The 27,869-nt window shown below is 60.3% G+C and overlaps 3 protein-coding genes across 6 annotated transcripts; 1 reads left to right on the top strand and 2 right to left on the bottom strand.

The window, feature by feature from the left end:
- Nucleotides 1–1,026: 1,026 nt before the first annotated feature.
- On the bottom strand, nt 1,027–9,740 carry NKPD1 (NTPase KAP family P-loop domain containing 1). 3 transcript variants are annotated; one of them, XM_036345391.1, is made up of 5 exons: nt 8,999–9,740; nt 8,155–8,317; nt 7,013–7,396; nt 4,981–5,112; nt 1,027–3,145 (listed from the first exon to the last, which is right to left on the bottom strand). In XM_036345391.1, the coding sequence occupies exons 2-5, from the start codon at nt 8,252–8,254 to the stop codon at nt 1,305–1,307; spliced, it is 2,457 nt and encodes an 818-aa protein (XP_036201284.1). In that variant the 5' UTR covers nt 8,255–8,317; nt 8,999–9,740; the 3' UTR covers nt 1,027–1,304. The 3 variants fall into 3 exon arrangements, with proteins under 3 accessions (XP_036201284.1, XP_036201285.1, XP_036201286.1); XM_036345392.1 differs by having other exon boundaries at nt 8,155–8,749; nt 8,999–9,078; XM_036345393.1 differs by lacking the exon at nt 7,013–7,396 and having other exon boundaries at nt 8,999–9,673.
- A 1,250-nt stretch (nt 9,741–10,990) lies between these two features.
- On the bottom strand, nt 10,991–24,587 carry TRAPPC6A (trafficking protein particle complex 6A). The gene is made up of 6 exons (XM_036346345.1): nt 23,535–24,587; nt 13,431–13,498; nt 13,142–13,259; nt 12,375–12,458; nt 12,089–12,182; nt 10,991–11,414 (listed from the first exon to the last, which is right to left on the bottom strand). Exons 1-6 carry the CDS (start codon nt 23,622–23,624, stop codon nt 11,383–11,385), a joined length of 486 nt encoding a protein of 161 aa, XP_036202238.1. The 5' UTR covers nt 23,625–24,587; the 3' UTR covers nt 10,991–11,382.
- BLOC1S3 (biogenesis of lysosomal organelles complex 1 subunit 3) lies at nt 24,063–26,733 on the top strand. Of its 2 annotated transcripts, none has more exons than XM_036346343.1 (2): nt 24,063–24,137; nt 24,583–26,733. In XM_036346343.1, exon 2 carries the CDS (start codon nt 24,592–24,594, stop codon nt 25,192–25,194), a length of 603 nt encoding a protein of 200 aa, XP_036202236.1. In that variant the 5' UTR covers nt 24,063–24,137; nt 24,583–24,591; the 3' UTR covers nt 25,195–26,733. The 2 variants fall into 2 exon arrangements, with proteins under 2 accessions (XP_036202236.1, XP_036202237.1); XM_036346344.1 differs by having other exon boundaries at nt 24,084–24,176.
- The last annotated feature ends 1,136 nt before the right edge of the window (nt 26,734–27,869 follow it).

Here is a 27,869-nt window from a genome sequence, read left to right as displayed (position 1 = left end):
GCTCAATATCAAGTCACAGCGACACTGATCTAATGGTGTCACAGGGAACGTGTTTCTCTCCAAGGGGCTTCCTTCTCGGGCTGGCTCTCTCCTGCTGCTGGAAAACCTCTCCCAGCAGGTCCAGGTTCTCCAGGCACCTCAGTCCTGGCATCGCCTGTGAAGTCACCGGCTGGCTCTGCCCTACATCCACTTTAGCACCATCACTGGCCAGGGGCACTGGGGTGCTGTACCCAGCCTTGGAGATGAGGAATGATGTCAGTACCCGCACGAGGCTGCATGGCATGCGGGTGGGTGCTCTGAGAGCTCTAGGCTCCTGGCACTGTCTGCTCAGGGTCCTGGCTCAGTCACACCCTGTTGGTACTCCCTCCCCACCCTGGACCGGGCGGGGCACACCACAGGCCTGAGCGTGTGGCTATGTGACCAGTGAGGAACAGGAATCTGCCTGGGGAGTGACGCTCCATCCTGGGCCTCTCACTGGCAGGAGGGGAAGGTGTGCCAGACAGGCAGAGCCCAGCCCGAGGATAACCCTCCTCGACCCGGCTCTGGCTCCGACTGTGTCCTACACATGCCCCCAGCTTTGCTCATCTTCCCTGACCACCTCAAGGGGCTCAAGGGGCCCTGAAATGACCCTAAGGCAGCCTCTGGACAGTTACTTGTCCGGGAAGGCAGTGCTGCCCACCCAGCTAGCTGAGCTGCCAGCGCTACCTAATCAACTCATGCTGGGGGCAGAGCCACACTGCCCTCGGAAATGCCAGCTCCTGCCCGGCCTGCAGAGGCGCAGGCTTGGGTATGGGGACTAGGACCTGGGTCCCCCGAGGCCTGGGTGTTCTCTATCGCCTGAGTCAGCGTGGCACATCTGTCCTTCATCTCGCTGCTTGGGCCTCGCCCACCACCCCGCAGCCCCTCCTGCCCTCGGGATGCCAGCCATGCGGCTGACACTGCTGCTCCCTGGGGGGAATGGGCTTGGCAGAACCGGGCAGGCCTGGTCCCTAGTTCTTGCTGAGGGAGGGAGACCAGGGCCTCAAGACCAATCAAGGGCTCTCACGCCTTAATTTATTGCACTTGAACTCTGAGTTTTCAGTGGTCCTCCTGCAGCTTTGGGATACTGGCACTATTGTCAGCTACTCTCAGAGATTTACGTGGGGAATGTGGCCACCACAGGCCTCATTCCCAACACTGGGCTCTGGGTCCCTGCACGTGTCCTCATCTGGGCAGAGGGGGCACTGTTGCCCTTGCTGCCCCAGAGTCCTTCATTCAAGGCACCGCCCCTGAATGAAAGCTGGATTCCCCGAAGCGCAGGACACTCAAGCCACGGGTCTGGGCTTATGCCTGTGCTTCATGTCTCGGGGGTGGGGGACCTCGCGGGCCTGGTTGGCTCTGGTGACAGCGCGGGCAGCCCGGGAGTCGTGGCTGGCTCCATGGCTGGCTCCGTGGGCGGTGGAGGCCGCCGAAGAGGTGTGGTTGGCTCCATTAGCAGCGTGGGGGGCGTCGCCGGCTGGGGACTTGGGCGGGCTGGGCGGCTTGAGCGCTTTGACCGCCAGGAGAAGGCCCATGCGGCGGCGGATGGAATGGTCCAGGTTGACTGTGCAGCGCAGCAGGTTCTGTGCCTCGGCCACGGTGAAGGGGAAGTCGGCGCTCAGGAAGCGCTGGAAGAGCTCGGGGTCGCCGTCCAGGTCCAGCACGTTATGCAGCTCCTTGGTCAGGGAGTGCAGCTCGCTGCTGTTGTCGCGGAACACGTCCCAGAGACGCGCGCGGGCCTCGTGCGCGCCCCCGGCCTGCTGCTGGTCCTCCAGGCACTGCAGCGCCCAGCTGAGGCGGCAGGGCCACTGGTTGGCGAGCACGACCCAGGCCACGGCCTGGCGCGGCGTGGGGCCCCCGAAGTCCCGCTGCTGCTGTTGCAGCAGGCGCAAGGTGATGGGCACGGTGTTGACGATGCGCCGCATGCACACCAGGTTGTCGGGCACGTACTCGTAGAGGCAGTCGCGCTCGTCGTGCAGGCAGAAGAGCGCCTCCTGGATGCGGCGCGTCGCCTCTGCGTCGATGAGGCTCTGCGCGCGCTCGGCCCCCGCCTGCGTGTCCCGGGCCAGCAGCTGCGCGCCCTCGTCACCGCCCGGGCTCAGTGGCCGCAGCTGGCGCGTCATCTCGCGGTACAACAGGTCGTCGCGGCTCTGCACGGCGTCGTGCAGGAACTGCAGCTTCGTGCGGTGGCCCATGATGGGCACGGAGAAGGGCAGCGTGACAGTGCGATTGAGGAAGACGTAGCCGTTGTCGGCCGTGCCCTTCATGGAGCCGGAGCTTTCGAGGCACGCGGCCAGGATGCTGGGGTCCACCACCAGGATGAAGATGAAGGGCGCGTGGCAGTCAGACAACAGCGTGTTGATGGCGTTGAGCACGCCCACCACGTGTTCAGAGTAGCACGTGTCCAACCCGGTGATCTCGAGCACGACGCGCAGCCGGCGCCGCTGGTAGATCTCCAGGAAGCACAGGTAGTCGGTGAGCAGCTCCACCTCCTTCTTCACCTCGCACATGAAGCCCAGCTGGCTGCCGAATTTCTCCTGCGACACGAGCCGCTCGATCTTTTTGCGCTGGCTCACGAACAGGTGCTTGCCCACCGAGAACACGGCCATGAGCAGGCCCGAGCCCGAAAGCGTGGTGGCCGCGCCGCCGAACGCCCGCATCACGCTGCTGTGCGCGCTACTGTGGCTCTGCGCGTGGCCGCCCAGGGACAGGTAGAGCAGGGACACGCCGAGGGCCAGCGCCGCCACCACGGCCACCAGCGCCAGGCACACGCGGCGCCGGCAGCGCCATTCGCGCTGGCAGAAGCCCGGCGCCGTGATCGGCTTGTTGCCCATCACCGAGTACACGCTGAAGGGCAGCGCGCCGTAGTGGTGGCGGATGCCCTCACACAGCGTGGTCACCAGGCCGGCCCACAGCTTGTCCGAGCCCTCGTACTGCCAGGCGCTGAAGCGGATGAAGAGGAACTTCACGTTCTTGCGCCGCAGGTGCACCTCGGAGATGATCGGCTGCAGGAACACCAGGTACCACAGCAGCTGCACGAAGCCCCAGCCGCGCACGGACCGCGGCCGCCACTGCACGCGCTGCAGCAGCTCGGCCTCCAGCTGCCTCGCGTCCTGCTGCATCAGCGCTGTGGGGACGGAGGGCGCGGTCGGCGGAGCTGCAGCGGCCACGCTCGGGCCGGGGGCGGAGCTCGGGCCTGGGCGGGGCTCACCTGGGCGGGACTCGGGCAGGGGCGGGGCCTGGGTATTAGAATGGGCCGGGCGGGGAAAGCCTGGGCAGGCGTAGAAAATGAGGAAGGAAAGATTTGGAGCCAGCTTGGATCGGGAAGGGTCTGAGGGCGAGGCCCAGGAGGGTCAGGGATGGACATAAGTAGAGCCCCCAGATGAAGAGGAAGGGAGAGTGCAGGGAAGGCTTTAAGGAGTGATTACGAGGTTCTGATGAAGAGAAATGTTGGGCAGCAAGGGAACAGCCTTGATCTGATTTTCCTGCTCCTCTTCCTCCAGCTCTCAGCTCAGCTGTCTCCTCCTCCAGGAAGTCCTCCCTGATACCCAGACTGAATTAGATGCCCCCTGGCTCTCCCCCGCCCCACCTCCCTCCCAGTGGTCTCACCCACTTTGAGTTGTCACTGGGGACAGGTGTGTCTCTCTCTCTGGACTGTGAGCCCTTGAAGGGCAGGGCCCTGGTTGTCTTGGTCACCAAGGAAGTGTTGGGGGAATGTTTGAAGGATGGGTCATGAGAGGGGCATCTGTCTGCAGTGAAGTTAGTGAATGAATGAATGGGAACGTGTCGAGCCACCTAGCACAGACGGTGCTCCAAATGGTATTCCCTTCTCCCTATAGTCCAGTGGTTCTCAACCTTCTGGCCCTTAAATACAGCCGAAACCTGTTTGGCTCAGTGGATAGAGCGTCGGCTTGCGGACTGAAAGGTCCCAGGTTCGATTCCGGTCAAGGGCATGTACCTGGGTTGTGGACACATCCCCAGTGGGAGATGTGCAGGAGGCAGCTGATCGATGTTTCTCTCTCATCGATGTTTCTAACTCTCTATCTCTCTCCCTTCCTCTCTGTAAAATATCAATAAAATATATTTTAAAATAAATAAATAAAAAATAAATACAGTTCCTCATGTTGTGACCCAACCATAAAATTATTTTCGTTGCTACTTCATAACTAAAATGTTGCTACTGTTATGAATTGTAATGTAAACATCTGATATGCAGGATGGTCTTAGGCGACCTGTGAGTCGTTCAACCGCCAAAGGGGTCGCGACCCACAGGTTGAGAACCGCTGCTATAGTCGAATCTTTTCTCCTCCCAGGACAACACGGGGCAGGCGTGGGCTAGTTTATTAGGTGCTCACCAGGCCTGGCACATGGAGGGGAGTCACCTCCAGCCCTTCTGGCCACCACTGGGGCTGGGGGCTGAGCTCCAGCAGGGCTTGAACCAGGTTCAAGCTGCTGCAGATCCTGGCCAGGTTCAGCTCATGTCGGCAGTTAGCACCTATCTGTTAGGGCTCTTGTGGGCTCCAGGAGAAGGGATGGGTCCTGCAGCCTCAGTGAGGAACTGGGGCGTGTTCGGGAGCCATAGAAGGCGTCTGAGCAGGGGAATGACAGGGACAGGTATGTATTCTAGAAAATTCCTTGGAGAGGATTTGGAAGGGAGGGGGCTGAGACTGGATGCCAGGAGGTCAGAGAGGAAACTGGAGCAGGGATGGGGGTAGGGATGGGGGTAAGGATAGGGGTAAGGATAGGGGCAAGGGTGGGGGCAGGGATGAGGGCAGGGGTGGGGGCAGGGATGCGGGGCAGAGGCTGGGGCCTGGGTGGGAACCTGGTTAAAGGTAAGTTATGGCCACTGGACTGGGGCAGGCTGGCCTCAGGGGCGAGTGGATCTTGGGGAAGCCTGGGGCTGGGCAAGGAGCAGAGGCTCCATTTCCTGTGCCCTCACCCCCAACACACACAGATCCTCACCCGTGATCTTGTCCAGCATCAGGTGCAGGCGGCAGCCAAAGGCGGCATAGAAACCCACGGTCACAGGCACAGGCACGTGGCAGAGGGTCTTGGCCAGGCAGCTGCAGTATACATCATCCTCTGTCAGGATATCTGGGGGCCAGGGTTGGGGAGGGGGTAGAGGTGGAGAAACAGTCAGTGAGGCTGGCCGGGCACCCCCTCCTCCCATCTGCCTGCCCCTCCAGAGCACCGCTCTCAGCCCCTCCCTGCACCAGCACCCCAGTCCCAGAGAAGACAGTGAAACCTCAGGTGGAGGCTCCTGTGGCCGAAGGCAGCCCCTTCCTCCGGGCCAATGTGCCCCCCTGGCCGCCCAGGATGAGCTGACCCCGAATTCACCAGCCAAAGGCCGGGAGGCCAGACTCCCCTGGCCCCAGCCCGGAGACCTGTGCTAATTTGGCCACCCTGGCCCTAGGCCACCAGTCCATGGTCCCCCTGGGAAAACCCCCCGGTCTTTTCTTGGGACTCCAGGCCCTTGGGTGCTGAAGACATCGCTTCCCGTGCTCGAGCGTCCACTGCTGCCTGCTCTGCTGCCTGGCTTCAGTGTGGACTGGGTTCCTGTGACCACAGGCGCCTCTCAGTTCCCTGTCCAGCCCTGGCCCTGACCTCTTCCCTCTCCATGACCCCATGCCCACAGTCACTCATCCTGCCCTGAGCCCAGGCAGACCTGCCTTCTGGTCCTGGCCCTGTCACCTTTCTCTGGGTGACCCGAGGGTGGTGCCTCTGGGAGTGGATGGCAGAGACACTGGGGGCCTGGGAACCAAAGGATCTGGCCAGGGACAGGCCCTCAGACACTGCCGTGGTCTGGAATGGCCGTTAAGGGCGCACTTGGGGTTAAGGCCTGACACCCTATGAAAGCCCCTGTGGTTGGGGCGCCAGAAAGGCAGGGCTCAGTCATGGGTGGAGGGAGTCGCAGGGCCAGCCTTTCGCAGAGGCCTCTCCTCATTCATCCTCTGCTTGTCTGTGTGGGAACTGGGCTCCCGGGATAAGGGGGTTCCTGACCTGGAGCCCCAGTCCCTGCTCAGCTGTTGCTCTATTTTCTAACCAGAATTGGAAACCAGCTTCGTGACCCCACCTGTCTCCCAGGTTAGGCCACCACACCTCTGGCCTGGACTCGTGCATCCGCCCGCGCCTCCCACAGTTCACTCTCCTGTTAGACCCGAGTCACTCCCATCCCATCCCCCCATCAGCCCTCTGCCCTCTCCCCCTGCGCTGCAGCCACACTGGCCTCCTTGCTGCCCCCCAGTCGGCCTTTGCGGATCCTGCCCCACTTACTCAAGAGAACTGCCCGTCTTCGCTCAGCTGCCGCCTTAATGATGACAGTTTAAACCCTGATGCTCCCTATCTGTTCTCCCGCTGTGTTCTTCTCCAGGGTGCTGATGGGCTTCTAAACTTTCCTAGTTCTCATTTCCTGCACCCGCCCGCCCCCCTCCGCCCCCATAGAATGTGAGCTCCAGGAGGGCCTCGGTCTGTCTGCCCTGCTCCCTTTGCCCCCCAGAACAGAGCCTCACACCCGCTGCAGGCGTTTAATACCTGGCCAGCGAATGAGTGAGTGAATGAATGAATGAATGGATCCCTCCCATCGCTGCACTGCTCTCTCCATCCCCAGCCCACTCCCTACCTCTTGCTGCAGCTGCTCATTGACCACCTCCCGCAACCAGAGCTGGCCAGCAAGCTGGTGCTCACCGGCCCTGCCACACATCCGCTGTGGCCTGCTGGGCCAGGGGAGGGAGGGCCAGTGAGACAGAAAGCAGAGCAAGGGAGTCAGTGAGGGAGTCAGCCCAGGCCCCTGGCCAGCCCGGGATGGAGGCACCATGGACAGGCCCTGCCTGGAAGCTTTGGATCCCAACAGATGAAGCAGAATGGCCGCCCGAGGCCCAGGGTCAGGGACAAGCACCCTCTCAGACAGGGACCAGAGGGAGGGATGAGGGCAGGCTCCAGGCCCAGGCGGGAAGCGAGGTGGCAGGGACAGAGCCCAGGGAGGCTGGGTGGGCACCGGAGCTGCAGGACCCGGCATCAGTGGGCCTGTGGATGCTGGATGCGGAGGGCAGGGCTGGGCCTCTGCTGGCCATGGTGGGTGCTGTGGTGGGTGCAGGGGGCAGCTGGGGGGCGCAGGCCGGTCCCTTGGGGGCAGTGGTGGTTGTAGGTGATCCCTTCTGGGCACCAGGAACAGGGCAGAGATGCTGCCGCAGGGGGCTAGAAGGTGCGGGGTGGGGCTGCCTCTGCTGCTGCAGGATAGGGGGCTGGGGGCCCCAGCGACAGCCCCCGACACACCCCTGGTGGCTGTGGTAGGCCAGCTGCCACCACACCTGGGGGGACAGCTGATAGGGCCTGTGGGCTGGCAGGGCCGCTGGGTCATGGCACCACTGCTGACAGCATCCTGGAAGGAAGGAAGTGGGGGTGACTGGGCCTGGGTCCCTGACTCCTGGGGCCACTGGCAGGAACCAGGTCGGGTTTCAGAGGGAGCCTGGGGCTGACCCTCCGCTGTGGGTGGGGGCTCTGTGCCCCACCATGAGTGGGGGAAGTGGTGCAGGCCTGGGCTTTAACTGGGCCAGGGGCTGGAGAGGGGATGACCCAGAGTCCCTGCCACCCCGAACTGCTTGGTCCCTGGGGGTCCCCCAGTGGGTGACAGAGGAATCCATGGGGAACTGGCCTGGCTGGTCCAGAGGAGGCCAGATGATGGGAGGTGGCCATGGAAAGGGGACAGGGCAGGGATGGGGTGGAGGGGGTTGGCCTCCATCCAGGCTCCAGCCTAGGCTGGTGGGAAGGGGCAGCCCGGGACTCTGACCCCCACCTCATTCATACACTCGGTCAGCGGCTGCTTTCCAGCCCTCCAGCCCTCCCTCCCTCCCCTCTCCCCCCTCCCACCAAGCTGCTTGTCCGGGCTGAGGGCAGTCCCCACAGCCTGGAGCCTCTTCCCACACTGGGAAGGGCGGGCCAGGTGGGCCTCCTCTGCTGACATCCCAGCCCGGCTCCCAGCTTTGGCCCCCGGGTCTGTGTCCCCCCCCCCCCCCCGGCCCCATCTCCGGGGCGTGTGGTGACTTCCCTTCGGGGGCCTGAGCTTCTGCCCCACCATCCACTTGGCAGCCCCCCACTCACACGCCTCCCTGCCAGGACCCCCCCAAACTGTACCCCTACCTTTTTGGTGCCCCAACTCTGGATCCAAGAAGTAGCCCTCGGTAGGGCTCCGGGGGGGCAGGGTGCCCTTGGCGAAGTGGACGGTGTAGTGCTGGTGCATGGCGGCCGGCTGCCCAGCCCCTGGCGCCAGCAGCAGGAGCCCACGTCCAGGAAGCCGCGAGACCTGGGACAAGAGAGACCCCAGCCCTGTGTTGGCTCCCAGGTCCAGGTGGGGCAGGGGTGCTCCTCAGAGTGAGAGAGGCCAGGCCCAGGGGAGGGATGGCCAGGTCCAGGAGGGAGGTCGGGGTTGAGGGGGACCTGGGGCTAATATGAGGTGGGTGAGATTTTCAAGGGTCCATTGATTGGGTGTTTGGCACCATGGGAGTTTTCAGGAGGCCGGGACGATGGGGTGCTGAGCAGAGGTGGGCTGGGGAAGCAGGAGCTGGTGGGTGGCACTGGGCACGGGGGGCACGTGCTGTGGGAAGCCAGGCTGGCGCTGTTTGAAGGCCACGGGGGGAGCCCAGTGCGCTGGGGGCTGGGGATTGGGAGCATCCAATGGCCGAGTCTCAGGGCTGGGTCCATGTGGAGACTGAATGGGCAGCTGGAGGGGGGAGTTCTGGGAGAGAAGAAAGCAGGGGGTTCCATTTAGAGAGAGGCTCAGCAAGCTCGGGGTGAGATGGGTGCCCTGGGTTTAAAACGTGAGGCACCGAAAACAGAAGGGAGGGAGGGACATTGTTGGGGGGAAGAGGGTGGCAGGACAGGTGAATTGGTGAGAAATGGGAGTGGTGAGAGTTGGGGCTCAGTGAGGGTTGGGGGCCAGGCATGCGGCCCCTGCCCACTGCCCCCCGGCTTGGGGTCTCCGTACCTGATTGCTGCCTGGGTCTGGAGGCCTCAGCTCCCCCGCCGCCGCCGCCAGGGCAGGCCCAACTGGTGAGAGGCCCGGGAGCCAGGAGCTGAGCTGCCTGACGGACCGGACCGGTTTGCCTGCCCAGTCCCCTCCCCTTTCCCTCAGCTTGCCAGGCGCCCTCCGCTCTCCAGGCCTGGGGGGCCTGCCCCTGCACAGTACCTGAGCTCACGGATGGAGGTGACTGGCCCCCGTGCTGCCTGGGTGGGACCTGCCAAAGGGCCTGTGGCGGCCAGGCCCCCGGCACTTCTGCTGTGAGAGGGAAGGAGGCTGGGGCAGGGACTGAGCCCAAGCCAGGATGCAATCCCGGGTTCAGGTCCTCCAGGGCCCAGCTGTGTGATCTCGGGCAGGTGACTTCACCTCTCTGAGCCCGGGCTTCCTCATTGCTGAGTGGGCCGGTGTCCGTGCCCATTTCTTGTGGTTGTCAGGGAGTCCACGGAGCAGAGCGTGGGATGTGGCAATGACAGCAGCTAACATGTGGGGACATACTGACCCATTTACCCGGCTGCTGTAAATGCCTCTCATGTAATGACGACACACGCTGTGCAGGCCACCAGGGCCTCACATGGCGGACATGCCTCTCGCACACTAGCCCCGTTCTTCCTCATCGCGCCCGACCTGATGAGGGAGCAGTGGTTTGTGTTCAGGATCTGCCTCCTGATAGGTGGGGTCCCTTTAAGACATCCTTGCAGAGGTGAGGGCGGGGCCGGGGCCGGACAAGAGGAGCCTGATACCATGGGTGCCCCTCTGTTCCCAGGGTCCTGCTCCCTACACCACCAGTGGCTGCCCGGGAGATGGGTGAGCTGATGGGGACGGGGGGGGGGGGGGGCAACCACAAACAGTACCCAGGACAGGGGGGCTCGAGATAGAGGACGCCTGTGCCTGGCTGTCCCTCCTCCCCCAGGCCTTCAAGTCGCTTCTCCAGGGAGGGCTTCCTCCCTGTCCTCCAAGTCCGGACTCGGTCCCGATAGGGGGTGAGTCTGTGGGGGAACCTCCAGGGTGGGCCCCTGAGCTTCTCAAAGGAGCCGGCGGCCCGCACACAGGGTTTAGCTGAGTAATTGTGATTCACCCAGGAGCATCTGTCCGGCTCTAAGCTGGGCAGGGCCGCCACAGGCAGAGGGATCAGGGAATAAGTAAACACCCAGGATTCCACCAGGAAGGGCGGTGGGTGGCAGCTCCAAGAGGCTGAGTGGCTACTGGACACCCACGAGGGAATAGGAGTTTGGAGGTGGCAGAGGGCTGGGCAGCCTGGGAAGGGAATGGCATGTGCAAAGGCAGAGGCAGGCCAGGGAATGCAGCACTCCCCCTCAGCGTGTGGCCGGGGGGCAGGCCAGGCAGGGCCCAGGGCCTGTACTGAACTCTACAGGGCGCAGGGGCCTTGGTTAAACCCACCTGGGTCTCACCCCGGCGTGGCTGGCAGCTCTGAGGTGGAGGGACTTGCCCACATGGGCAGCAGGTGGCGGTGCCCGAGTGTTCCAGGCGCATGGTGCTGCCCATGTTATGGATGTAAGTGGGGGAGGGCGGGGCAGGGGCCACTGTCCTGGGTATGACTCGTGTCTGCCAGGCATGTGAAGTGTGTACAGTGTGTACAGTGTGTGTGTCGGGGGAAATAAGGGTGTCTGGCCCGCTCCCCACTTGCATCCATTCCCTCTCGGCCACCTGCACCCCTGGCCCCACTCCCCAGGGAGAGGCCCATGCTGTGGGCCCCACTGGGCAAAGGGCAGCCCCACACGTGTGGATGCTGGTGGGGTTGCGATGGCCAGGGCCACCCTCCCATAATAGCTGCGCAAGCTCCAGGACTCAGGCCTGGGGGAGAATGGGGCCCCAGAAAGGGAGGTGATGAGGGGCAGGGAGCCCACACAGGGTGCTCTGCCCCCCTCCTGCCACAGGCCCTGTGACACAGTCACTTTACAGACACCCCATCCCCCTAGAGCTCAGAGAGTGACCCCGTCGTCCACTTGAACTTGTCTCCACACCTGGAACCTTTATTGAGCATCTGCAGAGTGAGTGATGTGTCCAATGGGATCTCGCCACACCAGGCCCCATGGCGGCTGGGACCACCCTGCCCCGGGATGCCCCCACCTCCTAGGACATCCACTTCTTGAGCACGTGTGATGCCCTGAAATGGCTGGATCCCCTGCCGTGCTCATCACCCCCCCGAGTCCGAGATTCCCCAGCAGCGGCCCGGGGTCCCGGGGCCGGGGCGGCTGTGGGACTCAGTGGGGCCGGGGCGGCTGTGGGACTCAGTGGGGCCGGGGCGGCTGTGGGACTCAGTGGGGCCGGGGCGGCTGTGGGACTCAGTGGGGACGGGGCGGCTGTGGGACTCAGTGGGGACGGGCCGGGGCTCAGGATCTCTGGATCACCACCTGGAACTTACCTGGAAGAGAAGGGCTGGCTTTAGCCTGAGGCAGGGACCTGAGGGGAGAGGCGGGAAGCATCCGAACCGCGCAGGCCCTGCACCAACAGTGCGTGGCCTCCCTGTGCGAAGTGGGCGACACTCCCACCCGCCTGGCCTGCATCCCAGGGCGAAGTGTGACTGAGGCATGAAGGTCAAGCATGTAGGGAAGGGCCTGGCACAGGCTTTTATGGCATGTATTGCCCAGGCCCTAACCATGGATGGGCCCGGGAGCCTGGCAGAGGAAAAACACCTTGGGGAGGGAGGGTGGAGGATGGGTGCCGCTGCCCCGGCAGGAACGGGCTTCAGGGGGTCAGAACACCGTCACGCAGGCTGCAGGTCCCATGCTGCCTCTGGAGCCCCATCTGGATGACTTCTATGTCTACGCGGGTTTCCACGCCGGGAAGAACATCTGAGACCAGACCAGGCCATTCTGGGGGGGCGGGGGGGTTCTCTCTCTGGTCTGGCACATACCAGGAGGCAGGCTGGGGGACCTCAGGGGCCAGGGACATGGATGGACCACACCCACTGTGTGCCTGGCATGTGACTTCAGCTCTTGGGGTCTCCAATTTCCCACCTAAACACTGTGCTGGGGGGCCTGGCCTATGGGAGTAGGGACAGGGGAGCTGAGCCCCTGCCACACTCCCACGACTCACAGGCTGGCAGGGCTGCCACGGAGGCGGTGACCAGGCTCTTGATGCCCAGGGTGCTGAGGGTGCCGCGCAGGAGGCCGCAGGTGAAGGCCAGGAACTGGGGGCGGGGGGCACAGGTCACTGTGGGAAAAGGGGAGGCCAACACCCAGGGCCAGGGCCGGGCCGGGCTTCGGGCTTCACAGTGGGGTCAACCCCTTGGCCTGGGGAGAGGCGTACCTTGGGGTGGGGTGGGGGTGGGGGATGGGTAAGTAGGAGAAGTGAACTGGGGATGTGTCCCAGCACCCCCTACCTTGGGTGCTTCCTCCAGATACTGCAGGCCTGAGCCCATCCGGACGAGCAGGGGGAAGCTGCTGTCCTGTAGGACGTAGGTGCCCTGAGGACAGAGGAGAGGCTGTGGGCTCAGGCGGTGCCCGTGCATTTGCGTGGGGGGAGGGGAAGCCAGGGCTCTGGAGGATGCTCTCCTCAAAACCACTGTAGCCCTGGCCAGTGTGGCTCACTGGTTGGGCGTCGTCCCCTGCACCGAAAGGTCAATTCAGGGCACATACCTAAACCCCAGCCCCGAGGTGATCGGGGCCCATGTGGGAGGCAACTGACTGATGTTTCTCTCTCTCTCTCTCCCCCTTCCCCTCTCTCTAAAAATCAATGAAAATGTCCTCGGTGAGACTGAAAACAAAGCAACACGGTAGGCATGGCCCATCCTTCAGACTGCAGAGGAGCCACAGGCTTCTGGGGCCGGTCACCCGGGGGCGCTGGCCCTGCCCCTCTGGCCGTGTGACTTCCCCGGGTTGTGGTGAGAAGCTACAGACCCGGCCTGGGAAGTGGCCAGCAGGGTGGACGACTAAGGGGAGCTCGGGCCAGGTTAAGACAGGCAGTGTCATGTGAGGCAAGACTGCCAGCTCTGGCCCCATCCTGGAGGCGCATGGAAACTGGCAAGAGCTTCGGCGCCTCCCCAAGGAGGGTGGGGCTGCCCAGGGCTGAGCCCGGTCCCTGCCTCCTTGGCACAGGGTCCCCCTCAGGAGCTGTAGCCAGGAAGCCGGGCAATGGGCGGGCGCTCACCTGGTGATTGGTGCGGAGGCTGTCCATCTGCTTTTGGAACACGGCCCCCCACAGGTCTTTGCACAGGAACTTGAGGACGTCCAGCTCCTCCCTGAAGGCCAGCATCTCCCGGGGCAGCCTGGGGGGCAGCGGCAGACACCGAGTCAGGCGGGGCCAGGGTTGGGGGCCCAGGGTTGGGGGCCCAGGGCGTGTGTGGGGCAACCAGGCTGGGTTCCTGTGGGGAGCAAGGTAACCCGCCGCCTTGAGTCCCGTGGGGGGGGGGGGGTACACAGGAGGGGCCGACGCTCACCTCTCACCCAGGGCTTGGCCCACGCGGAAGCCCATCCCCTCCAGGACCAGCAGGCTCGTCTTCTGTCCCTAGAAGACCAAGGAGGAGAGGCTCAGGGGCACTCAGCCACCGCCAATGGGGAGCCACCCAGCGAGGCAGCTGCAAGGGGCCCGGCCATCTCTCCGGTTCAGCACTGCCTGGCCAGGGCGGCTCAGGCCCGCAGAAGGGCCGGCTGGCTTTGCCCCCCTGAGGATCCCATCACCCCACAGGGCCAGCTCCCCCTGCTCCAGGAAAAATGGGGGTATTCCCCACACTCTGCTTTACCCTGCTGGTCAACTCTTTCCTGAGAGCACCCATCACCAAGCACAACTCCCTGATCACCCCAGAAGCTGAAGGAGCCCTGTCTAAGGGCTCCAGCGGCAGCAAGGCCTGTGCCTGGCCGGGCCAGCGGGGGGCCGCAAGTCTCAAAACATCAGCCAGGAACCAGGGAAGGACACACAGGCGCTGGGAGGGAGCTGCTCCCTGAGCGCCGGGGGAAGGCAGTGCAGCCAAGTGGTTTTGTGGAGGCCAGGCGGGGGCCTCCCAGTGGGAGAGGCCGGGGCATGGGGAGGGGAACAGCGTGGCCGGAGAGCCCGTTTGTCATTTGGGGTGACCTGGAGAGAGCTGAGGGTGCTGTCGACATAGAAACCGTCCAAACCTGTAGTGAATTTTTATGTGTTTATTTGAGAATGACAGTGCCGAAGCTTCCCTTCCCCATTAGAATCTGAGGCGGCGGCGGGTTGGGAGGGTTACAGGAAATCAGTCCGTGGGTGGTAGATTTAGGGGCAGAGGAAGTAAGGGGGGTGGCATCTCTGGGATTGGGTGAAAAGTAAAACAGAGACACATCCCCTTTTATGTTCATGGGTACAGGACAGTAACAACGAGCATTCCTAGCACACACAGACGGTGTGCGGGGAGCGAGACGAGTGACGGATCCCGTGGCCTCTGCCCGGGTGGGTGGGTGGGTGGGTGCGCCCTGAGGGGTCTGAAAAGGGAGATTTCTCTGACATTTCAAAGGTATGTTACCTTAGGCGCAAAGACAATAGACAGGCTCACTGAAGGTAACTTGTCAAGGACTCCGGGGCTGGGATGTGACTGACAGCTGTGACTCACTTTGGTTGGGAACTTGGATGTTCAGACCATCCCTGAGCGTTTCAGGTTTAGTATGCGGCCCTTTCGTTCAGAGGGAGGTCCAGGTTGCGGCATCAGAAATACCACGTCAGCCCTAACCGGTTTGGCTCAGTGGCTAGAGCGTCGCCTGCAGACTGAAGGGTCCCGGGGTCGATTCCGGTCAAGGGCATGTACCTGGGTTGCGGGCACATCCCCAGTAGGGAGTGTGCAGGAGGCAGCTGGTCGATGTTTCTCTCATCCATGTTTCTAACTCTCTATCCCTCTCCCTTCCTCTCTGTAAAAAATCAATAAAATATATTAAAAAAAAAAAAAAAAGAAATACCACCTCAGCCTATGGCGGGAAGCGGAGCCAGAAGTGAGAACCCTGGGGGACGCAGCTGCTCCTCAGGAGGCTGCAGTGCCCAGACCTGAGCCCCTCCCCGCCTCCCCTCTGGCCCCGCCTTCCTTTGGGAATGATGGTTGGTCAGCTGGTCAGTCTTCTCTCGGGGCCCCTGCTATCACGGAGCCGCCTGCATGGTGAATGGGTTTTTCTGCTGAGATCCAGCCTGAGATGACGATTGGGCCTCCTCAGCAGGCTTCACACCGCCTTCTGGGACCCAGCCCTGCCTCCGCCACCTCCACCCCGCGACACACTTCCACTCACTGTTCCCTCTGCCCGACTCCCGCGAGCCTTCTTATGGTCTCTCCCAGGGCAGTGTGCAATCAGCCCTGCACTCTGCACTGTCACTGAGTGGGGACACAGCCCTGTAAGGGTGGGGACCAGGCCAGCCCCCAGCAGCCAACATGGGCCTTGGCACCTGGGAGGGAGCTGCTTAAGAAACAGGCGCTGAACAGGCGAAGGGGCGGGACTTGCGCGTATACTGTGTGCAGGTCCTCTGTACAAACCTCCCGCTTAATTTTAACAACCCCATGAGGTAGGCAACTTCACACCCGAAAACAGGCTCAGAGGGGAGAGGTGAACCCTGCCGTGGGCAGCCTTGGATCTTGCAAACCTGAGCAATCTGTCTCCCAAGCCTAGGTGGCCAGATGGTCGGGTGGCAGGGACACCACAGCTGTCCTGGCCCCGGTGTGGTGGCAAGGGCCAAGCAGGGGTCACCGAATTTCCAAGCCAGGCGCCCTCTCCTCAGCCAGGCCACTGGGCACCCAGGCCCTTCTCTGCTCCACCCATGGGAACCAGGCCTGGGTGAGGACACAGCTTCCTGTCGGGCTGTGGGAGGGGTCTGATGACTAATGGGAGATAAGCTGGGCCTGTGAGAGACACTGAGGAGGGAGGGGGACCGGTGCCCAGTAACACGTACCAGCGGTGGGACTGGGCAGTGGCTAACCGCCCTGTGCCTGGGCTTCCTCGTATATAAAACGAGGACAGTGTTCACAGCATGCTTCCCAGGGTCCTTCTGGGATTCAAGGAGCTGGAAAACAGCACTCCAAGCTGGGCTCAGGGAGTGTCACCACCGACCCTGTGCCTGTCAACTTGGGGGACGCCCCTAGCTGTTGGGGGATGAGGCCCTTGGCTGCAGGAAAACCCCACGGAGGGGCTCTGTTCTGGGGGTGATGTATCTCAGCACCTAGAATGCTGTGCCTCTCTTCTAGAAGTGAGCTCCTGGAGGAGGCAGGGGCTGGGCTCCACACTGACCGAGCGCGTATGTGCTCCTGAGGACTCCCCAGCGTGACAGGAGAGAACCCAGGACTCCCTGGTTTTGAGGGTATGTGCAAAGGCAAGAAAAAGCAAGGAGAATGCAGCTTAGGCCACTGTTGTTTGTGTGTATATATCTATAATAATAAAAGCATAATACGCTAATTAGACCGGACGGCCAAATGACCTTACGGATGTCATTCCGGACATCCTTCCGGATGAAGCCACCACGGCGGGGGACCGAGGCAGAGGCGGTTAGGGGCAATCAGGCAGGCAGGCGAGCAGTTAGGGGTGATCATGCAGGCAGGCAGAGTGGTTAAGGGCGATCAGGCAGGCAGGCGAGCGGTTAGGAGCCTGCAGTGCCGGATTGCGAGAGGGGCAGGCTGGGCTGAGGGACACCCCCTTCGTGCACGAATTTTGTGCATCAGGCCTCTAGTGTGTGTGTGTGTGTGTGTGTGTGTGTGTGTGTGTATTTCATTCAGAGAGAAAAGGAGAGGGAGCAAGAGATAGAAGCATCAATGATGAGAGAGAATCATTGATCGGCTGCCTCCTGCACGCCCCCCACTGGGGATGTGAGCCTGCAACCTAAGCATGTGCTCAGGAATCGAACCGTGACCTCCTGGTTCATAGGTCAAGGAACCACCACTGAACCACATCAGCTGGGCTTAGGCCACAGTTAACAAGGGACAGTGATGGGAGGTGGGGAAGGGGGGCCCCTGTAGACCAGGATGAGGAGGGCGCGTTTTCCCCTGTGTGACAAATGCTGCCTGAATGGTCCCGATGCGGGACAGATGGGGGATGACAGACAACCCTGCCCCCACGGAACGGCGTCCTAGCGGGAGCACGCAAGAACTTTTATAAGCACCAGGCCATGCCTTTGGCTGGGCAGTGTCAGAGGAGCCATGCCTGCCCTGAGTCTGAGATCTGAAGGAAGAGTAAAGCGGGGGAGGGAGCGGGTGGGACACAGCCAGGACAGCGGCCCTGAGGGGGCAGCCAGGGAGTCCGCAGGGTCCTCAGCCAGGCTGAGGGGCATCCAGAAAGGTTTCCAGGAGTTTGTTTCCCTTCAGTGAGCTCAGTCGCCTGGGTTTGGATCCCAGCTCCGCCACTTACTGAATGCGTGACCTTGGGCAAGCGATCTCATGGCCCCGTGCCTCAATTCCCCCAGTGAAGTGGGGCTGATGGCAGTCCAGATGCACAGCAGTGTTTGTTCTGACAGCTCTATCCCTCGCTGCTGTTATTGTTGGCCTCGGGCCAATTGAGTATCTGCTAAACTGAAGACCTGGGCTTGCTGGGACCTGGGGGATAATGAGAGAGGGAGGGGGGAAAGTGGGGAGGGACGGGCTGAGGATGAGCAGGTGACAGGGGAAGAGGGGGTGGAGGTGGAAGGAAGCAGAAGCCGGCTCACCTGCTTTTATCACAGCCTGTCCCAGCCTGTATTCTGCCCCCGTCCCTGCAAAGGCTCTTCAGAGATTAGGGGTTTGTCATTATTCCCAGGGAGGGCAAGGCAGACTCTCCTATTCACCAAACCTTCCGGAACCCACCCAGAGCCAGTGCGTGTCTGGGCTCCCACGCCTGCTCAGCTGAGTTTACACAATAGCCCCCCAAGCGGAAACGGGATAATCAGGAACAGAGGGGAACCCCTCAGCCCGGCCTTATCAGTGTCGCGCTAATGCAGCCACCACACAGCACGGGTGCGAGGCGGAAGGGACAATCAGACAAAGGGAAGTTCTTGGAAATGAGAAAGATGGCAGCCAAAATAAACATCTGTTAACACCGGAGCTGAAAAATGACAAATTTGTAAGGCAGATAAAGCCACCCGATTGTCCAGAAAAACCTGAGGCAGGAAAAATGAGAGCAGAGCTGTAAGACATGTGGAAGAGATCCAGAAAGTCTAAAATCCCTCTGAGTGGCAAAAAGCCATGTGAGGAGCAATGCGGGAGAAGAAGCACAGTGGGGCCTTGACTTACGAGTTTAATTCGTTCCGTGACCGAGCTTGTAACTCAAATTACTCGTATGTCAAATCACTGTGACAGTCGCTGCGCCAACTAGTGGTGGGGTATCTGAAGCTGGCTCGTAACCCGAGTTTTTTCGAGCTTGCAACTCAAAGCAAAAAATCAGCAGAGAGACGGCTTGAATCTCAAAAAAACTCATTAGTCGGGACACTCGTAAGTCAAGGCCCCACTGTAATCAGAGAGCCCAGGCCGGGTGGCTCCGTTGGCTGGAGCATCATCCCGTACACCCAAAGGCTGCAGGTTCAATACCTGTTCAGGGCATGTGTGGGAGGCAACCAATCAATGTTTCTCTCACGTCGATATTTCTCTCTCCATTATTCTTTCAAAGAAAAACAAACAAACAAAAAACCCCACACATCCCCAGTGAGGATTAAGAAAAAAAGGAAAAGAGAGAAGAGAAAAATGAAGGAAGATTCCAGCGTTCCTCTGAGAAGGGCCACAGAGCTCCAAGCAGCACACACAGAAGACAGCGAACCAAACCCCCTCCCGGCCCGTCCTGAGCACTAGACTTGGAGGACAGCCAGGAGGACGTTCAGAACGAAGCAGGGGAGCTGGTGGGGGCTGTGTGCTGGCTGCTTCCTGTGTCCTCGCCTGCCAGGCCCCTAGTTATTTGTGAGGTTCGGCCCCCACCTGCGGAGCCACGCTGTGCAGGCCCAGGCAGAGCACCAGGGGAGGGCAGCCCAGGTTCCCGTCTTAACAAAAGCACAGGGAGAATGGACAAGTTCTCAACCTCTTCAAGGTGACTGGCCCCAGAGGACCCAAAAGAGGTCTGGAGTGACAAGTGAGTAAGATGAGTGAGGGGGGGCACACCTCCCACCAGTTATCCTGGGCTCTCCCCCCTCAATCCCGCCATCTCCCCTACACTCCCCGGGCTCACCCCTACCACGGCAGGCCCTCACCTCTGCTCCAGGCTCCCGCAGCAGCAGCCCTTCCTGCCCAGGCTCTATCCATCTCATTCATGGAGCCAGGGAGGTCTTCCTAAAATAACCTGAGCCCAGCACTCTGCCTAAACGGTCTATGGCTCCTATTCCCCCAGGACAGAGCCCCAGGCCCCACCGGGCTCACAGAGACCCCGCAGCTGGCTCCCCGTCTCAGATGCACTTCGCCCCCTGCGGGGCTCTGCCAGGAACCGGGCAACCAGAGGGTTTTCCAGGCTGTGGCCCGGAACTGGGAAAAGGGGCCGGCACAGGCACTCCCTGGGCCTGGGTGGACGCAGGCCTGGGAAGCAGGGCTGTTCCTGGGGGCCTGCCAGCTCCCAGTGGTAGATGACAGCTCATTACCTATGTACACAGGAGCGCACTCCTTTGCCCAGGGCTCCCCTTATCTTCAAAGCTTCTGAGGTGGAGAAACCGCAGCCTCCTCCTCCCTGAGTCGTCCCCCCCACCCCCCCCCACCCCCCGCTGTGAGAACAAAGGCCCTTTGACCTGGGTCCTCTGGCCAGTTTCCCACTCTACCTGTAACCAGGCAGGAGAAACCATTCAACAGCAACAAATGACCAGGCAGGATATGGTGATCGGGGTCTGTGCTGTGGGGACACAGGTGAATGAGCCACCATATCTGTCCTCAAGTAGCCGGCGACGGACAGACCAGATGCCACGGACAAGTTTCGGAGCCAGACACTCGAGCCCTGGTTTTGCCTCTGATCACGGCCGCGTGTCCTTGAGAAGGGCCCTCCTCTGTAAAGCGGGATGAGAATGTGCACCCTGACGACTGTTCTGAGGACTGCCTCCGATAAAGTATGGTGCTGGGGACGCCATAAGTACCCAAGAAACAGGAGGCCTGCGTTTGCTTCAGACGGGACACTTGCTGAGCCAAAGAGAAGGAACAGAGAAAGGGGAGGCCAGGAGCGGGAGGGGACTGAGAAAACAGAGCAGTTTCCCTGACAGGCCCCTGACAAATGGGGCTGAGGTCGCAGGGATGTGGGGACACTGCCAGAATTCTCAGCCCTGGCCAAGCCTGGAACCACCCGGGAGCTCCCCAAGGCCTGCCTCCCAGGCCACCTCTGAGTTCTGCTCTGGGTGGGACCCCAGCACTGGAATTCCAGGGCAGTGGGCAGAGGACCACTGGTTCTCGGACGCTCCGAAGGCCCCGTGGGGAGCAAACCTGAGCCACCCAGTGTGTCCCACACTTGCTTGACCACTTCTAGAAACCCATTAAGATCCTCCGGGAGCGTGTCAGGGAGGACACGCTGGGAAATGCAGACCAGGGTTTACAGCAGTCTGTGGAGGCGGGAGGCCTCGTTACATTCCTGACTCTGCCAGTTGCGAGCAAGCACTCTGTGCCTGCCGACCTCTGGGCGTTGTTAGGGGTCACATGGGAAACACTGGTAGATGCAGTTTGGCTCACACTACCAAGTGCATCCCGGTCCCCAGCACAGGGGCTGCATCCAGTTCCCCAGCAAATCCATGCAGAGGCCCTATGTGGTGAGCAACACAGACCTGGTTCCAGCCCACACAACATACTCTGGTGTAGGAGACGGATGTGAATCAAAGGGTCATAGAGATACATATCTATACTAATAATAGAGGAATATTCAAATTGGTCGGGACACTGTCACGCAACGACCAATCAGGACTGGTTGGGGGGCGGAGAGCTCTCAACACGCCTGTGCCCGGGCGGGGTGGGGGTTGGGGGGGTCCAAAGGGCATGGAGAGGAAGGGAGAGCAGATAGGCAGTTAGGGGGATCAGGCCAGGAGGGCAGAGCAGATAGGCAGTTAGGGGGTCAGGCCAGGAGGGCAGAGCAGTTAGGGCCATCAGGCAGAAAGGCAGGTGAGCGGTTAGGAGCCAGTGGTTCCAGATTGCGAGAGGAATCCCGGATTGGAAAGGGTGCAGGCCAGGCTGAGGGACCCCTCCCACCCCTTGCGCGAATTTTGTGCACCGGGCCTCTAGTTTACATATAAACTTATGGAGGAGGATGAGGGCTGCCAAAGAAAAACTGGGGAGGGGGCTGCGAGAATGTAACAAGGATACCTGACTTCTGGGGACTCACGGTTGGCTTCTCTGAGGAAGGGCCATTTGGGCCAAGACTGGAAGGATTAATAGGTGTGAACACAGTGAAGCAATACAGGTGAAATGAGCTGGGAGATGAAGAAGGCTGGGACAAGCAGGAAGAAGAGGGAACCTGGACTAAAGGAGAGGGGACAGATGTGAAACATTTAGACAACAGAATGGGCAGGGCCTGGTTGGCTGAAGGTGATGGAGAAAGGGCAGATGTCAGGGACTACTGAGTTTCTGGTGTGAAAGTCAGGATGGATGGGGCTGCTGAGACATTGCAACGCCCCCACCCCCTCCGTCCCCAACACACAGGCCGACGCGCCCTCCTTTTCCCTGCTTTATGTTCCGCATAGCATTTTCCCAACGTACTATATACGTGACTGACATATATTATTTATCTGTCTCCCCCACTGCAACATGAACTCTGGGAGGGCAAGGACTTTTATATGGTTCACTGAGTCATCCCCAGAGCCGGCATCAGGGCCTGGCACCTCGCAGGTTTTAGTTAATGTTTGTTGAATGAATGAACTCTGAAGAAACTAGGTTAGCATCATAACATCCAACACCCTCCTTAGGGCTTCTAAATTGGGAAGAAAACCTAAGCCCGAGGTCAGCAAACCGTGGCTCGCGAGCCACATGCGGCTCTTTGGCCCCTTCAGTGTGGCTCTTCCACAAAATACCACGTGCGGGCGCACACATACAGTACGATTGAAACTTCGTGGCCCATGCGCAGAAGTCGGTATTTTGTGGAAGAGCCACACTCAAGGGGCCAAAGAGCCGCATGTGGCTCGTGAGCCACGGTTTGCCGAGCCGCAGTTGCCGAGCCGCAGTTTGCCGACCACTGACCTAAGCCAATAAAAATATCTTATAGCCCTAGCCCAGTGGTCGGCAAACTCATTCGTCAACAGAGCCAAATATCAACAGTACTTCTTCAAAACAGACTCGCCCAGGCCGAAAACCGACTTCTATGCATGGGCCACGAAGTTTCAATCGCACTGTACGTGCACACCCGCACGTAGTATTCTGTGGAAGAGCCACACTCAAGGGGCCAAAGAGCCGCATGTGGCTCGTGAGCCGCAGTTTGCCGACCACAGCCCTAGCCGGTTTGGCTCAGTGGATAGAGCGTCGGCCTGCGGACCAAGGGGTCCTGGGTTCGATTCAGGTCAAGGGCACGTACCTCGGTTGCAGGCTCCTGCCCGGCCCCAGGCCCTGGTCGGGCATGCACATACACAAGGCAGCCAATCAATGTGTTTCTCTCACATCAATATTTCTCTCTGTCTTTCCCTCTCTCTTCCCCTCTCTCTGAAAATTAATGGGAAAAATATCCTCAGGTGAGGATTAAAAAAAAAAGTCTTATATATACAAGATGACGATCATAAGAAGAATATTAATGAAAAAAGTGAGCCGAGCCCCCATTTATTAAGCACACACCTCTCCTCCACCCTTTCTTCTTAGTAACAGATTTTGCAACAATAACTCCCATCGTTTGGGGGCTGATTGTTTTAGACATTGCACCAAGAGCTTTAAAGTTTGAGCTTGCCTGTAATTCATGACGACCAACTTCCAAAACGCTGAGCATGCGCCTAGCTCAGGGCTCTGCACCTGTCCCAGACATGCTTCTCCCCCTTTACCCCGGGCTTTGCTTCCTCCCTTCTCTCCGTCAGAAATTCTCTCCTCTGTAATCTACCACGCCACACCTTTCCTTTCCCTGATTTTACTTAGGTTTTCCTTATAGAAATCTTTTACTAGCTCTCCATAGAACTTTTACTTATTGTTTGTTTGACAACCCTACCAAAATGTAAGCTTCCTAAAAAAAAAAATGTATAAAAAAAAAAGGAAGCTTCGCAAGGACACTGAAACAGTGCCTGGAACATGAAGACGTTCAATAAGTGGTCGTTAAATTAATAAATGTCCCACTCTGAGACCGAGGTGGTTATGACGCCCATTTTATAAAGGAAGAAACTGAGGCACAAAGACATTGACTCACTGGCTCTCGCACCTAATGAATGTCGCAGGGATTCAACCCACAGGTCCTCCGAACACATCCAATACAGTCATTATTATCACTGCTGCCCGCTTATTCAGCGCCAGGACTTGAGCTCAGAGCTTAACCCCAGCCGTCTCGCTCCCTCCTCCTACGAGAACCCGCGAGGCCAGCCCGGCGGGGACCCCCCCAGAGAACAGAGGAGGAAGCCAGCGCCCAGGTCGCCCAGCGGGGCGGGGCGGGGGCGGGGCCAGAGTTCGACCCGGGCCGCCGCCACGCCCTCGCGCCCCCCGGGGCCTCTCTCCCACTTTCCCGCCGCGACCTGCGCTCACCCCGGGGCCGGGGTCGAGGTCGGAGTCGTGCGCCCAGAGCTCCGCCACCATCTCCGTGTGTAGAAACTCGAACAGAACCGCGTCCACCATTCGTCCGCCTCGCGCGCTTACCTACCGCCCAGCGCTTCGTGCTCTCATTGGCCCGGCTGAGCTAGCTCCGCCTCCTGCTGCGGGGCGCGAGCCCGCCCACTCACGCTCCCAGGGTGCTCCCGGGTAGCTCCGCCTTCCCCCTCCTCACACGCGGTGCGCGCGTGAACTTGGGACACCGCCTTCTCCGTTTCTGGGTCCTCCAGCAAAGCCATTGGCAGAATCACTGATGACACGTGACAGAACTCGTTTTTTTAAAAAAAAAACCCTATTTGTCCACTCGCCTCGCAGCACAACCCGGAAGCGCAGCTAGAGTGCTTCTCTATTGGTCGTACTTCTTTACACCCGCCCACAACGTAGGGCCTCAGGGTGGCTTGCTGCCTGGCCGGCCTACGTGATTGGTCAACGCCCGCCCAACCTGATGTCCTATTGGTTAGGGCTGCCACGCCTCCCTGCGTACGGCGCCGCACTTCCGCTGGGTAGCGCACCCCGCAGGCTCCGAGCTGCCTCCACCGGGTAAGGTGTTCAGTGACAGCGCAGCCCTCCGCCCCGCTAGTGAGTGCACCTTTCCGAGCGCAGCTGGCTGGCTGTCACTCCTGTGACCCCGGCCCAGGTCCCTGAGCAGTTCCTGGAGCCCGAGGGCTTCCGGTTGTGGCCTCTGCTCGGAGGCAGAACCGGAAAGAGCCCAGTTTGGGACTGAGAGCTGCGGCCTCAGAGTCTTGATCGAGCTGGTCCTCAGTTTCCCTGTCAGTACATTGAGGAGGTTGGGGCCCAGTAGCCCCGACATCGCTGGCAGGGATGATGAGTCCCTTGCACAGAAGAGGAAAATGAGGCCCAGCCTGGGACGTGGTGGCCCCAAATCGCTAGCATGGTGGAGGGGCTGGGAATCCAGAAAGTGCACCTTTTAACCGCCGCCGCGCGCCCGCCTCTCACGCCGTCCCTCCGCTCCTCTCCTCCCTAGCTCGGCGCCATGGCGTCTCAGGGTCCTCGGCGGAGGCCGCCGCGAAGGCCCGAGACGGTGGTGCGGGGAGAGGCGGCGGAGACCGATTCGGAGCTCTCTGCGTCCTCGTCGGAGGAGGAGGAGCTGTACCTCGGACCGTCGGGCCCGACGCGCGGCCGCCCCACCGGGCTGCGGGTGGCCGGGGAGGCCGCGGAGACTGACTCTGACCCGGAGCCGGAACCGACGGCCGCGCCGAGGGACCTGCCTCCGCTCGTGGTGCAGCGGGAGACGGCCGGGGAGGCCTGGGGGACGGAGGAGGCCCCGGCGCCCGCCCCCGCGCGCTCGCTGCTGCAGCTCCGGCTGGCGGAGAGCCAGGCGCGCCTGGACCACGACGTGGCGGCCGCCGTGAGCGGCGTGTACCGCAGGGCGGGCCGCGACGTGGCCGCCCTGGCCAGTAGGCTGGCGGCCGCCCAGGCGGCAGGGTTGGCGGCCGCCCACAGCGTGCGCCTGGCGCGGGGAGACCTCTGCGCGCTGGCCGAGCGCCTGGACATCGTGGCCAGCTGCTGCCTGCTGCCTGACATCCGCGGCGTGCCGGGGGCCGAGCCCGAGCAAGACCCAGGGCCGCGGGCCTAGCCTGGACCCCACGCCCCGCCTGCCTCTGCGTCCTGGGGGCTGAAGGGGGGCTTGTGACCTGACTCATACCCTGTATACCCCCCCTCCCATCTTGCTGTCATGCTCAGGGCCGACCCACCCCCTGGATAACGTTGTGTATGTGTGTGGGGGGTGGGGTGGGAGGGGGAGTGCAATGGTGCTCAGCCCCACCGCTTGCATCTGGTTCCTCCCGGTGGTCCTGGCCCTTCTCCCTGATGCCCAGCCTGTATCTGAGGCTTGGCTCCAGCCCCTGGATAACTGGCCACCTCTGGATCTGTCTCCATCTTGGGGGCTCACTGTGCCCCACCTTTCCTTGCGCTCTGCCTTTCTAAGTTTGGATTTGGCCCTCAGGGGCTGATGCTGCTTCTTCCCTGAGGAGCCCCAGCGTCTACTAATGGGGGCCGCCAATCTCCTCCCTCTACAGGCACCGCCCTTCCTCTGGGCTGCGCATCCTGCAGACTCCGAGCTTCCTGGCGCCTTCCTTCACCCTCCTGCCTCTGCCTCCACTCCTAGCTACACTTCTGGACCCTTTTTCTGTTCCCCAGGGCTGGCCCTGGTTCCCTCTTCCTCCTAGCTTTAGCCCTTGCTCTGCCACCTCCCGGCTGCTGCTCCTGGGGCTTAGCTCCTCCCCTTTGGCCTGATCCCTCTCCTGGGTCCAGTTTACCCTTAGGATTGGTTTTGCTTCCTTTTTGCGTTTCCCATCCTGCTCATACCACCTGCCTGATCCTGGGCTCTGGAAACCCTATGGTTTCTCATCAGGCCCAAGATGGGGCCGCCTCCTCCCCACTCTCCAGGCTCAAGATGGCATCTCATCCAGACCCAAGTGTGTGTGTGGGGGGTCCCCCACACTCTCCAAGCCAAGGTGGCACTTTGTGCCTGAGCGTGAGATACAAAATGGGCTTCCTCCTGACTCTCCAGGGGGACAGTGGCGCCCCTCAGGCACTTCGGGTCCAATATGACTGCCCTGGTACCTTGGGTGCGATATGATACCACTTTGCAGATAAGGGCCACACGCGTGGTGTTGGTTTACTGTTGACCCCAGGATGCTAAGAGGACTTGGATTTCTGTTCCTGCTTCTGGCTCCAGCCCTAGTCCCTCAGTCCCATTCACATGTATTCCCCTCCCCACTCTTTTATCCCAACCTAAAGCTGAGATCTGAGTCCCAGGATGGAGAAGTGTGGGAGAGCGCTCTATGGCAGATTCATTAAAAGGCAAAACATTTACTGACATGGTCAGTTCCTCTCGTCTCCCCACTTAGAGGGGTGGGTTGGTTAGCAATTTCTCTGAGAATGGGGATCCCAAGAGAGGGATCCTTCCTGCCTGGCCTTTTGAAGGTGAAGCTGTAGCTGAAAATGAGGGCCCCTAGTTCGTTTGTTTTTTGCTGGTTCTGCATTTATTTGTATTTTGTTACTGGGCACCTGTTCTGTGCTGGGCACGGGATGCAACAACCAGTACAGACCCTCACTGAGCTCACAGCCCACTGGGAGAGACAGACATTAATAAAATACTCTCGTAAATGGATGGATAGTTTTAATCATTATGATTTACAGTTTAGATTTAACTTTTCTGGCACTGTGATTTGTGTCATAAAGAGGTCCCGGAGTTTTGTGAGGGTGTAACTGCGATCTGGCCGACCTTGTCTGGGGAGACAGACGGGGAGGTCAGATGGTTTTGCTGAGGAAGCAGTGAGTGAGTCTGAGTTGAACCCTGGAGCTATAAATAGGTGGAGGAGTGGGGTGGAGAAGCCTTCCAAGCAGGAGGAACAGTGTATGCAGAAGCCCTGAATCAGAAGGGAGCACAAGCTATTTAAGTAACAGAAGGTGGCGACCAAGGACCAGGAAATGGGCTCTGAGCCGCATGTGGGAAGAGGGCATATAAAGGTTTGTTTACAAGGGCAGCAGAAATAGGAACCCACTCGTGGCAACGGCCCGCTGCCCTGGGTGCTTGTTTACATTGCTTTTGGGGGGATGGCAGCTGTGCTCAGCACTGCACCACCAATGCTTTTGTTTGTGGGAGAGGGAGCGAGAGAATTGACCCAAGTGTTTGGGGTGAAAGTTTGCGTGCCCTGAGATATTTCATGTCCGAAGTAGGTGACAGTTGTTTGCACCCACCGAAGTTTAGATCTGGAGGCTTTACGGCCTGTTCGGCTAGCGCCTTCAGGAGAATGAGGGGGTCTATAAACTCACCCTGACTAATGTGGTTACAGACTAAGAGGCCATCGATAAACTGAACAAGGTGAAGGCTACAAAGTCTACGCTTTAAGAGCTTGGGAAATACTGAGGGTGACTAGCAACATCGCCAAGGAATGGGAGTCCATGTTGTCTCCCTCTAAACATAAATGCAAAGAGAAGTTGCAAGTCAGGATGCAATGGCATGGAAAAGAAAACAGCAGAAGCAGTTACTGTAAACCAGGCTGTGTCAGCAGGAATTGCTGTGAGCGCGGACTGCAGGGTGACGAGGAATTACAAAAAGAGCTTACATGGTGCAAATCCGTAGATTTGATTCTCTTCTGCATCAGACTTCCCTTCTGTTGCAAGTAAGATTGAAGTACTGCAGGGTGAGGAAGGAAAGGTAAGAACAGCTTGCTGTTTAGGAGTCTTACAGGTTTGATTCCTTGTTATCGAGAGAGTGACTGAGACTAGAAATGAACTAGAATT

This window comes from Myotis myotis, unplaced genomic scaffold, assembly GCF_014108235.1.
Source record: "Myotis myotis isolate mMyoMyo1 unplaced genomic scaffold, mMyoMyo1.p scaffold_m19_p_19, whole genome shotgun sequence".
Classification (NCBI taxonomy): domain Eukaryota; kingdom Metazoa; phylum Chordata; class Mammalia; order Chiroptera; family Vespertilionidae; genus Myotis; species Myotis myotis.
This window is presented reverse-complemented; position numbering and strand designations above follow the sequence as displayed.